The 17,849-nt window shown below is 38.5% G+C and overlaps 1 protein-coding gene across 1 annotated transcript; it reads right to left on the reverse strand.

Annotated features, from left to right (window-relative positions):
- Positions 1–351: 351 nt before the first annotated feature.
- On the reverse strand, positions 352–10,485 carry Npy5r (neuropeptide Y receptor Y5). Its single transcript, XM_074055074.1, has 2 exons — positions 10,326–10,485; positions 352–4,270 (listed from the first exon to the last, which is right to left on the reverse strand). Exon 2 carries the CDS (start codon positions 4,259–4,261, stop codon positions 2,921–2,923), a length of 1,341 nt encoding a protein of 446 aa, XP_073911175.1. The 5' UTR covers positions 4,262–4,270; positions 10,326–10,485; the 3' UTR covers positions 352–2,920.
- Positions 10,486–17,849: the final 7,364 nt, after the last annotated feature.

Below are 17,849 nucleotides of genomic sequence, written 5' to 3' on the forward strand. Positions count from 1 at the left end.
TTATTTAACTCACTAAAGAAGGCTTCATGGGAGACAGTATCATTCATAATAGTTTTCTAAAACCATTAATCCTGACCTTAATGACATCTACTCAACAACCTATTCAAACTTCTCAACTTTCAATTATTAAGAACATTCAGTCATTTCTAATTAGGGAAGATCAATTACTTCCTTCGAGTTCAATAATTTAACATCCCCAAATTAGATTATTTAGTGTAACTAAACTCATCTATCAATCACTATAGTATCTGAGACTTTTGCTATTTAACATTTGCTGATGTTAGTTATTCTCACAGGGTGGATCTCTGTGAGAGACACATTTGTATTTGTCCTTGCTGGTGAGTTTCTTTCCCTTTCAGCCACGAATAGCAAACCTTGAACCTGTTAGCCCTAGTGAAACTGAGAATGCTAATTTGTTTGAAATAAGCATTCACTCTTTAGCACAGACTCTTTTTGTCCATGATGAGAAAATAGAATTGAATCCAAGCATTGAAAGAGGGGAAAGGTTTTCATAATACAAAGCTCATTTCCCAAAACCAAACCGTGATGTTTTGAACATAGCTTTACTGTAAGTAAAGTGTGGAGGAAAAGAAAGATACCGGTGGGGGACATTCTTATGACAAAAAGGAGAGAGAAAATCAAAGGTGAACAAGGTTTTCCCTTTTTGGGCTACAAAACAAATGCTTGGGGAAGGACACTCATGTAGCATCAAGTAGGTTACAGAAACCCTTAAAAGCAGAGGGGGATTATGGCTACATGATATATAAAAACTTAGAAAGGGGCTTGAAAACAGAGTGGTCATGTACCAGTTGAGGTAAGTACCGCACAGTGGATACAGCAGCGTATCGTGTTTGAGCAGACAGAGGCCTGAGAAGCTCAAGATGCCTGTCTCAGTTCTTTGTGACCCATGTCAGGAGCAGAATTTTGTAAGTTCCCTTGAATTCCCAGTGATGAATATATTGTGTCCCTACAGTTCCCAGACTCAGCACGGGATAGCATGATTGACTGGGTAGCAAGACCCTCACAGGCTAGAGACCCTACGCTTGGAACAAAATGCAAGGTAGGGCTGAGACTCAAGCAATGAAAGTTTAAATAAATCCTACCATGCCAGCAGAAGTGTAGGATTCTGGAGCTGACTCTCAGGCCCTGACTTTGCTAAGAAACCATGCATTATACAGCTGAGGCAAAGGCTGACGTAACATGGAAAACAGATAAGATTGACTCCTCAGTTGGTGCTCCACAGGAGCTGTAGAGGACACCTTGTGGCCCACCACCATCTTCCCCATGACATAAAATCAAGGCAACGTCTTTTGTGTGTACATGCCATCTAGGGAAGAAGAAGGCAGAAAAAAAAATCTGTAGGGATTTTAGATTTTTAATTGACTAAATATGAAAATTGCCTGTTACTTGCAAATGTAAAAGGTTTTTGTTGTTTTGTTTTATTGTTTTACCTTGCTACTAGTATGAATCAATTCAGCAGGAAGAAAGATTTCAGTATTATTTCATATATCTGACCTATTGTACAAATACTCAAGTTTTTTCAGGGCTTAGTTCTTTAAAAAAAAATGGCAAAAACAAGGCTGGCGTGTAGCTCAGTGTTGAAGCGTGTGTTTAGCATGCAAAAGACCCTGGGTTCCATCACTAACACTGCAAATGCAAGCAAACAAACAAAATAACCAACAACCAAACACACAAAACAACTGGCAATAACAAACATAAACAAAAAGTTCAAGTAGTTTGAAAGTTTGACTTTAATCTAACAAGACAGTATATGAGACTTCATATCCTATGAATATCATGTGGAAATAACATGAAAATACATTATATATAAGTATATTGTATATTAATCACTTCTTATTTTATATGAACCAAAAGTTAACTTTATTCTCCAAGAACACTTAAAGTTGTCTTTAGAATTATTTAGCGGTTCAAAACACAGATACATTTAGGTTTCAGATTTTAGAACAGAAAGAAGGTATACAGAAAACAACCTTCTTTAATAGTATTTAATGTTGTGGTATAAATTTTTTTTTTTTTGGCAGTACTGGGGTTTGAACTCAGGGTCTCATGCTTGCTAGGCAGTTTTCTCTACACTTGAGCTGTTCTACCAGCCCTTTCTTGTGTTGGGTGTTTTCAAGATAGGGTTTCACAGACTATTTACCCAGCTTGGCCTTGAACTGTTATCCTCCTGATCTCTGCCTTCCAAGTAGCTGGGATTACAGACATGAGCCACCCAGTGCTCGGCCTTAAAAGCTATTTTTATTTGGTTAATTAATTGTGTATTACTGGGACAGTAGAGTTAAATTGATAATTTTACGAATTGTCAGTAATATGACATAATCATTTTCTTGTAGGATTTCCAAAACTGCATCTCATGCTTAAAATTATAATCATGATTTAAGCATATATCTATCATTTAGTTATGATTTTACATTTAGTTATGACTTTAGTTATCATCTTTAGTTGTATAAACATTTTTTATATTTTCACAAACTAAACATTAAGAAGTCTGTGGGATAGAAATGAGGATAGATAGATAAAGGAATTCCTTAAATTTGTAGTTAAATATTCTTCAGGAAAAAAAATTTTTGTTTTGAACAAAAATATTGAGTCAATTATATATAACTTATTTTTAAGCGAATACCATTTATTTACAGATAACATGAAATGGAAGGTAATATAAATACTTTAAAAAATGAAATTACAGATTGGATTAACACTAGCTCTGTATAACTAAATGAATTAATTATAACACATTAAAATTATCTTCCATACACTACAAACTAGCATTCAAACCTAGAATTCTTTCACATAAATTAAATTCCACATATTAACAAAATTACAGTTATGCTTACACCATTACCATGGATCTATTTTAGATGACCTCAACATTTATTCTGTCAATGGTTAACAGTGAGAATTATGACATATGAAGACAGTGTATAAGAGACATTAAGTCAGCTTTGATCCCATTATTAAGAAATCCATATAGAATTGGATTAAGACAACAGGACATCATGCCTAGCAAATGACAAACACAATACACTAACTTGAAATGCCTGTTGGAAATAAGGTTGTCATTGAAATCAGTTACCACATGGAAAAGGTGTAGGGGCATCCAACTCACAGCAAACACTAATATCAATATGGTCAGTCTGTAGAAAACACTTCGAGATCTCTTTTTTAGTCTCATGACCGAACGTTTTACTCTCATTTCACGAACATCTGAGTTTTCTTCAGGTTTCAGCTCAAAGCAGGTTGGGACCGCAGGTATGAACTTACTGGATGAAGAGAGCTGACTTCTCACAGAGCCAAAATTTTCTGGAAGTGCTCGTGAATGGTTCTCCTGGGAAGGTCTTGCTGGAGCAGGTAATACACATGCTGTCTTCTTGCTATATCTTCTTCTGTATTTTCTGATGAATGAATAACTCCACTTACGGCTGCTGGAGAGTTTCACCTGATTTCCACTCTTTTTGGAAGGATGAAGGGTTAAGTTGATCATCTCATTTTCTTCTAGTCTGTTTTCTTTATTGGATAATCCACAACTTACACTCCTACAGACACTGGTATGACTTACAGTTAGACAAACTAAGGGAAGAATGTACTGCACTAGCAATAGAGAGATAGTAAAAGCAATTCTGTACGAATCAGATGGCCATGACTCAACACATAAATACCTGCTGCTCAGCAAGGCTGAACCAAATGTTTCCTGAAGTTCCACAAGACTGTGGAATACTGGAAGGGGAGAACAGATCGCAAAACCTAGTGTCCAGACAGTAGCTATCAAGAAGTAGCCATGGTTTGCTGTTAAATTGTTAGATATGGGATGCTTTATCATATGATATCTGACAATGGCAATTGATATTAAAATTAAAGTTGAAACCAGAACTGACACACATTGAAGAAAAGGCATAATATAACACATGACTTTGCCAAACATCCACTGATCCAGCAAGACAGAGGTCAGGGTGAAAGGTGAGCAAAACAACACAACCAAGATATCAGAGAAGGCCAAGTTCCCTATGAGGAAGTTGACTGTAGTCTTCTGATTACGCTTTTTCATGACAGCCATTAAAATCAGTAGATTCCCCATAAAACCCAGAAGACTTACAAATGTATAGAGCCCAATCAGGAAGTACTGTAAGTCATCTACACTGCTTCTATAATCATCCCAGACTGGGAAATCAGAATTCCGAGTGGCACCAGTATTGTTCTCCATGGCAAGTGTCTTGTTATAATACTCCTTGAGCAATAAATCCATATTAGAATCCTGCTTGGAATAAAAAGATATTCATTAGCAACTTGAAAAAAAATTACATGACCACTGTCACTTAATCCATTCATAGAGAAACTAAATTCATAGTTTCCTTCCGTTACCATATTAATTTCCTGAGAAAATTTAGAGAGGCCTTTCCTTGGTTACACATGCAGTTCAAATTCAGCCAATAACAATGCAGCAAATTTAAGTCTATCATCAGCTGTATGCTGGGTTAACTTCTACAAAAGAAGAAGACATTGCTTTTCAAGTTTATGTGGGAAATGTAAGGAAAGGGAAAGGCAAATGTAGATCAGAATTTTGAGATACATAATTTATAATAGCTCATAACTATTATTTTCTAGTCAAGATACCTGGCACAGCATATAATCATATAATATTACCTTAAAAATTCCTTTCTTTTTCACCTGAATCAAGGCCAAACTTAAAGTCACTTATCCTAAAGTATTCCCTAGTCTACCAAATTGGATGTGGTCTCCTCTTCCGAATTCCCTTAATACTCTGATTATAGCTTCTGATGCCACATATCACCATCTGTTCTGTATTTCAATTATAGTAGCTACAGTCTACCTTACTTACTTACAAGCAATGCTTAAGTAGACCAAGGTATCCATCACAACACACAACACACAACACAGAAATGTCACCACTGAAGGTAATAAATAACTATTGAGGAGAGAATGAAAGTTGAAACATAAAATCTAGTAACCTAGGTATGATTTTGTTTAGGCTTTAATCTTCTCAAACATAGAACATTATCCCAGCATCTAAGTGTAAATAGTAGGCAATTCAATAAGTGCTTATCAACCTGTACTGTGATTATGAGCACAATGGTAAATAACAAAATCATTCAAAGATCAATTCTCAGTCTTTTCAGATATGCTATATTATCACAAATTAACATGATCACTTACTGAGAGGCAAAGCTATTAGTATTTTTAAAAACAAAGTTTATCTGTTTACTTTTTTAATCTGAAAGTTATATAGACATGTGTCGTCTTAAAAATGGTTGCATAAATTCCTATTGTTTAAGGAAAGCATTATATTTTAAAGTTAAATGTGGAAGTGATAGTAACACAACACCCTATAGTAAGTTTTTTTTTTTCATTTCAAATACAGTTAGTGTCTCGTCACACTGGTATTACTTAAAGATAGGTATTTTATGGTATTGCTTTATGAAACTCTAAATTGCCCATAACAGATCAGTAAGAAGCAAAAGGAACCCCTTCTCTCATTTAATAAAAGGAAGCACTTCCATTTTCTTAAACAAGAGATTTCTTCAGAACACTCAAGGCATCAATAGATAATTAATTCTAGTGATTATACATTGTTACAGAGATCTTGATATAAATAGCTATGAAACTACTTTTGCTACTTACCAATATGCACTTGCTTATTTCTAGACCTATGACTGAATAATTATGCTGAAAACTACAAAAAGATGTGTATTTGAATTAATAATAAACACAATTATCTTCAATTTATGAAGGACTCAGAGGTTCTGGTCCAGTAAATTTCCAAATAGGAAATCCTTTCCTCTGGATACATTCATTATGAATAAGATTAACTTCAGTTTTATGTAAGCAAGTTTCAAATATACTTAGAAACTGCTTTTGTGAAAAAGCACTGACTCCTCACTTAGACCTACTTGTCTCTGTCTTCTTTGATCTGAGTCTCTTTCTCCCCCGCAGTCGCTTTGGATTCTGGGAATCTCAGGACTCACTCATAACATCTTTACCACAAGTGACTGAAACTACCCACCAGCAGCAGTGAGCCTTGCAGGATGGACCACTCCCCAGATGAGGATGATCATCTGTAAAAATGAGACCTTCCCCAACCTATTCTTCCTCCATTTAAACTTAAAGCTCGTGCCTGCACCCTGAAGATGGGCTCAAATGCTTACTTTTTCTCTTCCCATGGCATGCTGTGTAGTAAATTTCCTTGTTCTGCTCTTCATCACTACTTCTCTTTAGTTGGTGGACTGGGGTGAGTGAGTGGCTAGACGTGACAGGTTGAAACCCTGGAGTTTGGGCCTTTGACACAGAACTCCAGTTACAATAGCCTGAAGATACAGTCATCATGGGGCTTTGAGAAAAGGTGAAAGTTTCTCACAACCTCCACCACTGATTCCATGTTAATAGAATACTCTCAGAAGCAATTTATGTCCCTCTAAAGATAACTTAATCCAAAAGCTCCATATCATGTTCATTTAGTCTTAGACCCAATCCAATAATTTACACTGATATTGCCTCAAGGGAAAAAGGATAACAAGACTCACTTGGCCTCCTGAATCAGCTACTCTCCATATGTTTAGCCTGCAGCACCCCCCCGTGCAGCTCCCCTAGAGAGATGAGTGTCTTCTAGTGAAAGTAGCTCTGACTTCTGATGACCCTCTGGAACATTCTAGCTTGTTCATGAGCACATGCATATATATTACGTCCACAGGCTATTTGTAACAGCACTTCTGCTTGGTTTTTTGATACTTTCTTTGTTCCTCCCTCCCTCCTCCCCTTCCTTCCTTTCTTCTTTACTTCCTTCTTTTATAGGCAATGTCTTGGACCTACCCCAGGCTGTCCTTCATCCTCCTGAACAGCATCCTGCACTCTGAGATTATAGGCATGTACACCATGTCCAGCCTTGACTCACTGTTGTTGAACCAATCCTTTTCTCCTAACTTTGTGGTTAGTAGTAGCCATCAATTGACTTTTTTTTTTTTCTACTACCAATGTAAGGACAAGAGGGAAACCAGATAGTCCCTTTTACAATGGCCTTGTGCTTTCTTGAGATAAAATATTCAGAGTAATATTGCTGTGCAAAAATTTTTTGAAAAAAGAAGAAATGCAGCAGAATGTGCAGCAACAGAAAAGATATGGTTTTGAGTCGAAAATTTAGATGATCTCCAAGATACAGGGGCAGATCACTCAATCAGATTCTAATGAAGATAAGGAAATGTCTAAATTATTTTCATGGTAATAAGGTGCTTAATATTAATGGCACATAAACATAATAGATACTAAGTAAATATTTGTTACTAGTTATTTCAGAAAGGTAGTTTAATGTTCCCAGTCTTAAAATAACAGAACTAAATCACCCTGGGGATTTTAAGTATAGAGTATATGTGTGCATATGCAACATGTATTTTTTTTGTGTGTGTATATGTATATGTAATCACTGCAATTAGAAAAGTTTTTAAATGGCCCAAAAATGAAATGTGGAGATGGCTATACAGGCAATAACAAGAGGTCAGCACTTTAACTTTTTTAATTGGACATCTTCATTGATAAAAGTTAACACAAACTAGATGAAACTACAACTGAAAAACAAATTGCAACCTATTTTTATTTAAATGAAAAAAGTACATCAGATTGCACAGTTAGTTGCCAAAACTCTTCCATTTTAAATATATGAACAATTATTATTGAAATCATTAAGTTATAAAAACCACTGATTCCTTAGTTAGCAGATGAAGGAAATGCCATTCTAAATATTCATTGAACACTAGGAAAATATTGAGCATCACATTTCTTTCCCTCCCTAACATATTTGAGAATTTCAAGAAATTAGATAATTAATATAATTTTAAAGAGAGGCTCCCTTTCATTAACAAATAGCTAGATAAGATTTTTCACCTCTTTCTTCGTTCATTCAACAGGCATTTATTGTCCAACTACTATACTGGGTGTTCTGCTCTACTCTGTTGGCATAAGGATGAATAACTAAATTTTACATATTCTATGAGCAATTAACTCAAGGTCATACAGTGAGTGGAATAGACTGACTGCCAGAGATAGGAAGGTCCTTAAATGGAGGATGAATGGCTGGACAGCATTCTTCTGACTCCAGGGAGTTACTCTTTCCCTACAGCATGAACACCTGTGCTTCAATGAATATGATGGATACTTATGTAGTTATTTAGCTTGATTAGTAAGTTATCTTTTATTCCTTGCATCTTTCTCTATTCTAACATTCATTTATTCATTTTATCTTGTTGTGGTTATGTAGTTGATTTTCTCTTATTCTTCAGTCTCACCCATCCATCTCCCACACTTACACACTATTATCACCTGAAATACTAAAGACAAAATGAGTATTCTATCTTTGCTCCAATGAATGTCAAGAGGACTAACTTACAGGAATTAATTATATTGCAAAGAGGGTGTGTGGATTTTGTAATCAGTTTCTTCAAAAATGCCTCTGATAAGGGACAGTTTAAACATTAGGCAAATTTTGTCCAATAAGATTTATGTGATTTGTTTTAAAGTTGAAAATCTACTGTAGAGGAGCTACTTTGAAGTAAAAATAAATCAGTAAATAAAAGCACAAAGAATTTCTTTCCTTAAACTTACCCCTCCCCTTCCTTTTTCCAGAAAAACACAATAAACAAACCTACAATGCAAATGTAAATCTGTTTAAAAATTATGTCTTCCAACAAGTGCTATAATGAACATGGTACAATTGTATGCAGTGTAAACATTACAAAGATAATGAAAATAATATCAGATGAAAATATTATTTCATCTCAGATTGCTGTAGAAATTATGAAATGCAGCCATTGAGAGAGGATCTTAATGAAATAAAGAAATAATTCAGGAACAAATCAGAACCAGACCAACTAAGTGAACCCTTTCCTGTGCCTAATTGCTGTCAGCTGTTCTTTCCTGTATGTAGTTGAGATCTCACCACCAGAATTCCCAGCTGAAACAATGAACTTTAATTCTGACTTAAAAAAAAAAAGTGAGAAAAAGTTGTTCATTGAACTGTGGCAACTTTAATAAAGCAATGTCTTTGTAAAGATTTATGAATTGATCTGCAACTGACACCTTGACAAATGAATAAACTTTAAGTATTTTAAGAAAGTAGATAGTTCTTAAAAGGTGTAATAGGAGGAACTACTGGGATTCAATGGATACGGAAAGACTCATTCATCCATTTAAATAAGGTTTCTTTGTTAGGATAATTTCCTGCCCTATGAAAATGCACCGTTTTTCTCAGGAAAGATGCCAATCACACAAAAGACGAAAGTAAATGATTCCCCCCCAACCCCCCGGCAATGATAAAACAACAACTCTGTCTATTCCGCCGTGTTCTTGGAACATGGCAAGAGCCCATGTTCCCAAATATTCTCATGATTTGTTCTGAAAGCTAGAATCTGGCAAGTCTGGAATTGTACGGACAAATAACAGCTCCGTTCAGCTAACCAGCATCCAGGCACACGCCATCCTCCCTTCTCAATACCAACAGCAGAGTTTCTTTTCCTTAGACAATTCCCAATTTTAAAATTGCATTCAGCCTGCAAATTTCCACTGGAAGAGCCTTGGGCTCTTTCTAGGGACCGTGGCAAAATCTTTTTGGCCTTTATCTAAGGCGATTTTCCTATAAAAGATAAAATCAGGGCTTCAAACTTGAAGATTCTGGATTTGTAGGTGTATGAACGTTTGTGTGTGGCCCGCATGTCTATGAGGCCACTTTGCAAATGGGAGCGCACATCTAGGAGCGCAGCCGCCTTCCGGGCTTGGCCAACTGCGGGCCAGCGCGGTGGCTGGACGGCCAGCGTGACACCCCACGGGCTGTGCCCCGGGTCCCCCCAGAGCTAACCTAGGGCAGAGATCCCGCCCAGCACCTCACGAACTGCGACTCCCCTGCCTGGGACGCCCGCGCGGCTGCACGCGGGGCTGGCCCAGCCGAGGGGTGCGCTTGGCCCCTGACAGCCGCCGCCATCCCCAAGAGACACCTGCGCGCACCCGGACCTTCTCCTCCCGTGTTCGGCCGTGCCTGCTCCACCCCGGGTGAGTTTGGGGCTGGGGGGACCAGCTCGGCAAGAAAGATTTCAGCCGAGCCCTCCCCTGCTCCCCCTTCTCGCTTGGCAACTGCCTGTTCTGCCACCCTGACCCCAATTTTTCCAGCCGCGCAGCCTTCAGCGACCCCCACCCCACCCTCTGGGGGACCACGTAACGCTCCAGGACCCAGGACAGGGGTGCGGGCTCCGGGAGCCCCAGGCGTACTCGCCACCCTCTCCAGCACGCACCACGGCCCCCCAGTGCAGGCCCACCTGGCGCCCAAGGGGGCGGCGGGGAGGCCTGGGGCCGGTACCTCGGGGAGCCCCGGCCGCTGCAAGCGCCTCTGCTCCCGGAACGCTGCCGAACGCGGTGGCTTCTGCACCCCGGCGACAGCAGCGGCAGCGGCGGCAGCAGCAGCAGCGAGAGCAGGACCCGGAGGTGGCGGTGGGAAGGAGGGGGGCGGGGAGCCGCCTGGGTTTTAGAGGCGCCTCGGGAACACGTGACTGCTCCGGGGACCCCCGAGACCCTGCTCCAGGGCGCCTCCTCAGTTCCAGTCTCTCCCCAGCCCCGGCCGGGGCATCTTAGCCTCTACCCCGCTGTTTGGAGGCCCCGGGGAGAAGATGCTGAGCTTCAGGATGTCGTCCTGTCTCCCTGGTCTCTGGTTCCAGGACCAAGTTAACTTGGCGGGCAAATAGATTTTTGCCGGTCCTGCCCCCAGGCCCATAGTGAACTGTGGGGGAGTGGGCGCATCTCCGGGTGCTTTTTCTGAGAAAAAGCGTCAAGGCCCGGGTTTTTCTCTGTGTTCTGCGTTCAAAAGCAAAACTAGGACAGAGCATGGCTCTTTCTTGCATCTTTTTGAAGTGAGGAAGAGGTCCAGACAGAGGAGGTAGATCTGATCGTGTAGGTACCGCGTGGTGATGTGTTGCATTGAATAGGAAAAGGGATTTGTTCCCTCTTGAAGCAGTGGTTGTGGATGGGAAACAAAGGTGTGGAGGTGAGGAGTGAGGTTGAAGTGGCATAAACTCTTCTCAGGGGTATATACAGTTACAAAAAGAAGATAAAGAGGTAAAAAGAGTTGTCATTGGTTAAGAAAAAAGGAGGTAAACACCCTCTTCCCCCAGCAAACAGACAAAAGCCAAACAGACAAATCCCCTGTTCTCTTGTTTGTTCCCAGCCTGGTTTCCATCCCTAATGCTTCCCGGTCTATATTGCCAAGGTTCGCCTCAGTTTTAACTAATAATCAGCTGGCAGGTGTGTGTGTGTGTGTGTGTGTGTGTGTGTGTGTGTGTGTGTGAGAGAGAGAGAGAGAGAGAGAGAGAGAGAGAGAGAGAGAGAGAGAGAGAGAGAGAAAACATGAGAGAAATGAGAGAAAGATATTAGGAAGAGATCCATATGCCACATGTCTCTGGACATAGCTCTGGCATGAAAAACAAAAGGTGATCATGGAACTATCACGTGACAATCACAGAGGTTCCTGATGTGTGCAGTCCTGTAGGCCTGGCTCTATCAACCAAAGATGACTTATCCCTTGGGAGCAATTCAACCTGTAAATCTAATAGCTGGTCAGCAATTGCTAGCTGTGACCCAGGAGGGCAGACATTCCTGTGCCCATTTAACGTTCAATACTGGGCGGGGAGGGGTCTGCATAGCTTGTCATTCCATCAGCCAGAGAGTAACCCAAGAACTTCTAAATGCCTCAAGAAAATAGGGTTGCTATTTTATTCTTCCGTGCTTTGTTTCTGAAACACTTTCTTCTCCCCAACAGCTTAACAGAGGAGGCATCTGAGCAGACTCATGGGATTCTGCAGTGGGGATAAGGAAAGATGGAGGCATCAAGAACGAATAGTGTTGAGAAAATGGATGCTTGGTGTTTGGGTTTCTTAACTCTTAACTACTGTGCAATTAATGTGCTACACATTGCCACAGAATTTCCCATCTTCCCCTCCCTTAAATATGCTCTTCAAATACACAGTTACTTCATGTAGCTTCCTAATGAGACTTGTAGTGATTGCTATCCAAAAAATAAACCTGTGCTCACACTATTGACAGCACAAACATTTATGTTGAATAAAGGGTTATTAATAATAAAAGGCCCAGTTAGCCAGAAGAGCTGCATGCTCTCTCTCACAGATAGAATACAGACCTAATACAGATGCAGCAATATTATGAAAAACTGGTCATCCTAAAGGGAGGTCACGCATGGGAGGGGTAGGGAAACTAAGAACTTGAATATGGTTGATACACTCTTTATACAAGAATGTATATAGAAATCTTAGACTGACTGAAATTACCATAAGAAAGGGACTAAGGTAGAATGAAGAAAATTAGAGGAGATAAACCAAGTGGGGTTACAATACATATACACATGGAAATGTCACAAGGAAACTGCCTGTGTAGCTACCTTTATCTCAAACAAGCTAAAATGTCATGGTTTTCGTTTTCTCTTTTTCCTTCTACAAAACCGGAGATCAGGAGGGCAGAACAAGTCCTGCCCAGGGGGAAGGGCTGCCACCACTGGGATGGGGAAGGTGTTGGGGAAAGAGGGTAGGAGGGTGAATACAGTGCAAAAATTGTGTACACATGTATGTAAATGCAAAAATGATACCTGTTGAAACTACTCCAGGAATTGAGGGAGGGAGAGATAAAAGAGAATGGTAGAAGGGGTGAATTCATATATGATGTATTTGACACATTATAGGAAACTGTGTAAACACCACAATGTACCCCCACCCAACACAACAATAATGGAAAAAATAACAATAAAAGGCAAATATATCATTGAGATGAAGACTCTGTAACTTGCCCGTTTTCCTTTCTGGGAAACCCACAAACATGCAAGCCTCAAAAATGAGAGACAGAATTTGTTCTTTAAATCATTCCAATATATGCAATGACCAAAGATTAAGAATCCTTTGTTTAGGAGAATTTGTCCGATTGAAAAAGTTTCAATCATATGCTGCCTAAGAACAAAGGAATAGATATGAGGGAGCTTTCACCTTCAAATTTCCCAAAAAGGATTCAAGACTGACCATCATCCCTCTCTGTAGCACAGAATAGGGTAAATTTGTTTCTATTTTGTGGAGCAGCTTTCAGCAGAAGAAGTGCCGTCTCTGGGGATGTAATAGTAATGTCCACCTTTGTGCTAGCTGTTTTCCTATTTACTGTTTAAAAGAGCTCACTTGGGAAATTAAGTTCCATTTTATTCATGTTACAAAATTAAACTGGTTGTTTCCCAGTTTTCATGATTTGTATAGTTATGAAAGAAAGGCACAGACCACTTTGGGACTCCTAAGACAAATTACTGAACAGTTGTGTCTGGGGTACCATTGTGCTAAGGAACATGTCTGTGGTTTTTGTCAAAGTTTTTGCTCCATTTCAAAAATAGCTACCATTTGTGAAGGACAATTACTAAAGTGCATTGATACAATCTCAAAAGATCTGCCATAGGAGTGATGGGGGTAAGTAAACTAGAGAAAATAATATTATTTTACTAGATGCATTTTTCCTCTAAGAATTTTTGTTTGTATTCATTAAGAGAAAATGTTTCTGTGTTCACTTTTATATTATGGCAAATTTATATCCTTAATACTTAAAAGATGTGGAGAGGGCCAGGTCTGAGTGTTATGAAGAACACTTTTATAATACTTTTTGCTGCATTGATATTTTGGAATAGTAATTCTTTGTCATATAAATCACCATTTAGGACTTCAAATGAGGAACTAACATTATTGTGAAATACATTCTATTATTTTTATGGAACATAATCTTTTATTAGCATATATTAATTGCACAAGGGTTTTTTTAAAAGCTAACCCAAAGCATTGTGGACATAGAGCATCTCAGTGTAATTTTGAGGGCCCAAGGGGAACCATAAACACTTCACTGACTTGTAATAACCACTGTCTCCTTAAACATTTTATTTCTCCTTTTGATGCCCTAATGACTAAACCATAAAATATAAAGCAGTGGCTGATTTCCAGAGAGGATGTACCATTCTTTTTTAAAAGTTAAGTTATGTTTCCACTTAAAAAATACACACATATGTGATATGTATGTATAAATTTACATGAGCACACATCATACATATTTTTATGATAGACACTTTGAACACCTGTGTTGTAGCCAGCTATGGCCTAACTAGTGTGGCTTTATACACGGAAATTTATCTTTTAGTGTTTATTTCCTTAGTCTGTAAAAAAAATGTTTTAACTAATAGATCTGGTGCCCCTTTAAACTCTGTATATCTATGACTTTATTCCATTAACAGGTACACATTATAGACATATGTATACAAAACAACATTTTTTATCTTCAGAAAAATTTGATAGTCATAGATACTGTTTATCTCCCTTCTATAATAAGAAAAAAAGGAAAGGAGAAGAAGAAATACAACACTGTTGATAAAGGTTTCTATTACTGGTACATTCTCTTTTCTGCAGCTAATAATAACTATACAATTATATTTGGTTCTTTTTTAAAAATTGTGAATGTCTTACATATCAATGAATCATCCCTTTTCTGAATATATTATTTTAAAATTTTGTGATGCAAAATATACACGAAAGAAGAGAACATGGGTTCTTTTGGAGACAATATTTTTTAATGTAAATTGACATGTAGACTTTATAAGTCTTTCCTATTGCAGATCAAAACTCCTCTGGAAAAATGGTGTTCTTCATTAGGATCCTCTAACACTATTTTTTAAATAAGTTTTCCCATTTGCTATCTAACTTTCATGGTGAATATTTTAAATCTAGTTATGTCTAAATATAGCTTTACTATATTTAAGTGGAAACGAAAGGAATAGTATTATTTATTTATTTTTGGTATGTTGGTTTGTTTTGAATAGTCTTTAAAAAGAATGTTTAGAGAACTGTTCAAAGCATGATCCTGGAATTAAAAGTTAATATGGGTGAGTAATATGTTCTCCTAAAATCTATGCTACCATATTCTTACTCTTACCATTCTCACAGGCATTTAAAAACTGTATAACACAGCAAGTAGAAAAATATGAGCTTTTTCCTCCAGGAGACAATTAGAAGTATTTTCAAAGGACATAGGATCCATTGTTGTTTGAGTTTATATATGTTGGGGAAAACAGAAGCAACACATAAGAAAATCTAAAAATATGAGATGAATCATCAAGAGTATATAATAGTAGGCAAACTATGCATAAAAATGTATATGCATAAAAATTTATACACATAAAAATAGCAATCATCCATTGTAACTTGTAGCAGTGAATGTTAGAGACATCTTTTATTGTCTGAGAAGAACAAATGGGCTTGATTTACAAGGTTCTAAATTTTTGTAATACTACCCTAATCCTAATTTTTCCATCTTCCAACAAAACTGCTTCAGTTTTAGGATTTGCCAGATACTATTCTAGCCTCTAAATTTAAAGAGTTAAAAAAAAAGAGAGAGAACAAAACCACTGCCTTCAGGAGATCAAAGTCTAGCTATAGTTCTGTGCAAAGAAACAATTAATGGTAATGCAATAAGGACTTCTCATTAGAATGAAATCTAGAGTGCTGCAATAATGTAAATAAAAATGCACACCCTGCTTATGAGAAGAGGTGGAGAGATGGAGGACAAGTGGCTTTATAGTTGAAAAGACATTTGAACTGCAGTTTGAGGGACTGGTAAGAGCTAAACAAGCAGACAGGAGGTTGAACAAGTAAGAGTTGGGGCAACAGCACAAAGGGGACCTTCAGAGAAGTGAAAATGGTTCAGATGACTCAAGTGTGTGGGGTAGAGGATGATACACTAAAAATCGTTGAAAAGGACAGTGTTTGCACTTGTTTAAAGAGGTAGATGGAGAGAAACTGGACTACTTAATGTGGGGATTTGTGAAAGCAGATAGTGGCAGAGACCATTTTAGCAGAAAAGTAAGTGAATCTTGTGAAGGTAAAAGAACATGGAAGAAATTGAGGAGATAAAATCAATGGGAATCTGTGGCCAATTAGATTTGAGGGTGGGGGGTGGGGGGATAAGGGGTTCTTGGGACAATTCTTAGGTCCTATCATGAGGGAGAAGAATCCTGCTGCCAGGAACTGAGGAGCACACTTGCCAAGGAAACCTGAGAGAGCTGTGCTTTTGATGGAGACTTGGGGTTATGAGCATACAAGGACATAATTAATGGCAAAAGGTATGATTGTACATTAAGAATGGAAAGGGAGGGGCTGGTGGAATGGCTCAAATGGTAGAGTGCCTGCCTAGCAAGCACAACACTCTGAGTTCAAACCCCAGTGCCGCCAAAAAAAAAAAAAGAGAGAGAATGGAAAGGGAGACAGTTAAGAGTTAAGATTGGGATCTCTAGTAAGTGCAATGTAACGATTTATCCAGGAAGAAACAGAATGGTGAAATGACCCAGTTTTATTTGGAAGGGTTGCCCAAAAAAGGGTAGAGTTTCCCAGAAAGAGAACTTCCAGAGACAGCAGAGTGGTTCTAACATTTGGAAAGGGAACAGGGCAAGAGACTCTTGGAGCAGAAAGGATAATGGAAAGAAGTCTTACATGTCCAGGTGGGGAACTCTGCATCAGAGAGTTCTGAACGGCAACAATAGTTTGGTGTCCTTTGTAGTTATAGTAATTGGCTTATGCGTGGTTAGAAGATGCTGGGTACTCTTTTCCATCTCTAAATGACTGAAATTATGTTTGATTTGACTATATTTTAAGCAATTAGATATGTGATGATTTGAGTTGCTGTTGATAGGCTTTGACCCTAGCCTGATGTGAAGGGGACCAATTTAGGCTGATAAAAAGGGGCTATCTCTGGCCCATTTATGTAACAGGATCCTAGAGAGAAAACCATCTCAGAAGTAGTTGATCGTAGATCCTGGGGGAGAAGCCAGAAGTAAATCCTCACTGGATTCACCAGAGTGAAGATTCAGGAGGAGACAATGGTCAAGCAAGGCCAATGCAATGCACAGGGTAAATATAATAATGTCTGGATTTTGTCCACTGGCTTCGAGTATTGGTGTCCTGAGAAGAATTAGTTTTAAGGTAGGCTATAGTTGTAAAGTAAGTGAGAGGACAATAAATGTGCTTTATTATCCAGGAAAAGAAAGGCAGCTAGAGAAAGATATGCATGGGGAATTGAGTTACTATGAAAAAGAGATGAACAATTTTGCTTTGGTTTTTATTTTAGTGCTGAGCCAAAAGGTAGTGAATTGTTAAATAAACAGATTTCATGGTTACCTTAACATTGTCTAATGAACCTCGAAAGGTAGTAGAATATGACAACTCATAGCTCTTATGATTGTGGACTGCATGGTCAGAACCACAAAAGAGCACAGGAGAGATGGCTTCTTTCTGTCCTGTGCTGTTTAGGCTCTTGACTGGCAAATTTCAGTGGGCTAGGATGACTCACAGCCTGGGGGCTGATGCAGCTGTGAAGAGGATCTACTGCCAACCCTGAGGGATGTGAAAGTTAGGGAGTAAATCCACAATGGTCTTTACTCATATGAAAAACAAACAGGAGTCCATTGAGAATAAGCATCTGAGGTATGGGACTGGGAGACAGGACAAATTTCAAAATAACATAGAAGAGGAGAGGAACTGAGCATCAATAAAGCAGGTGATATTTAAGGTTCAATTAGGGTTTAAACATTTTAATTACAATGATCTGTACAGTTAAGGTAGCTAATTGACATCATGAGTTCAGAAGAGTCAAATTATACTATAGCTCATTTGTGGATATTTGGGTATTTTCTAGATTTATGTGGATCCAAGAGAAGAAAAGAAACTGCTAGACCCTATACCAAGGAATAAAGACAGGATACACTTAACTTTACC

The sequence above is a fragment of the Castor canadensis genome, chromosome 14 (assembly GCF_047511655.1).
Source record: "Castor canadensis chromosome 14, mCasCan1.hap1v2, whole genome shotgun sequence".
In the NCBI taxonomy this organism is placed as follows: domain Eukaryota; kingdom Metazoa; phylum Chordata; class Mammalia; order Rodentia; family Castoridae; genus Castor; species Castor canadensis.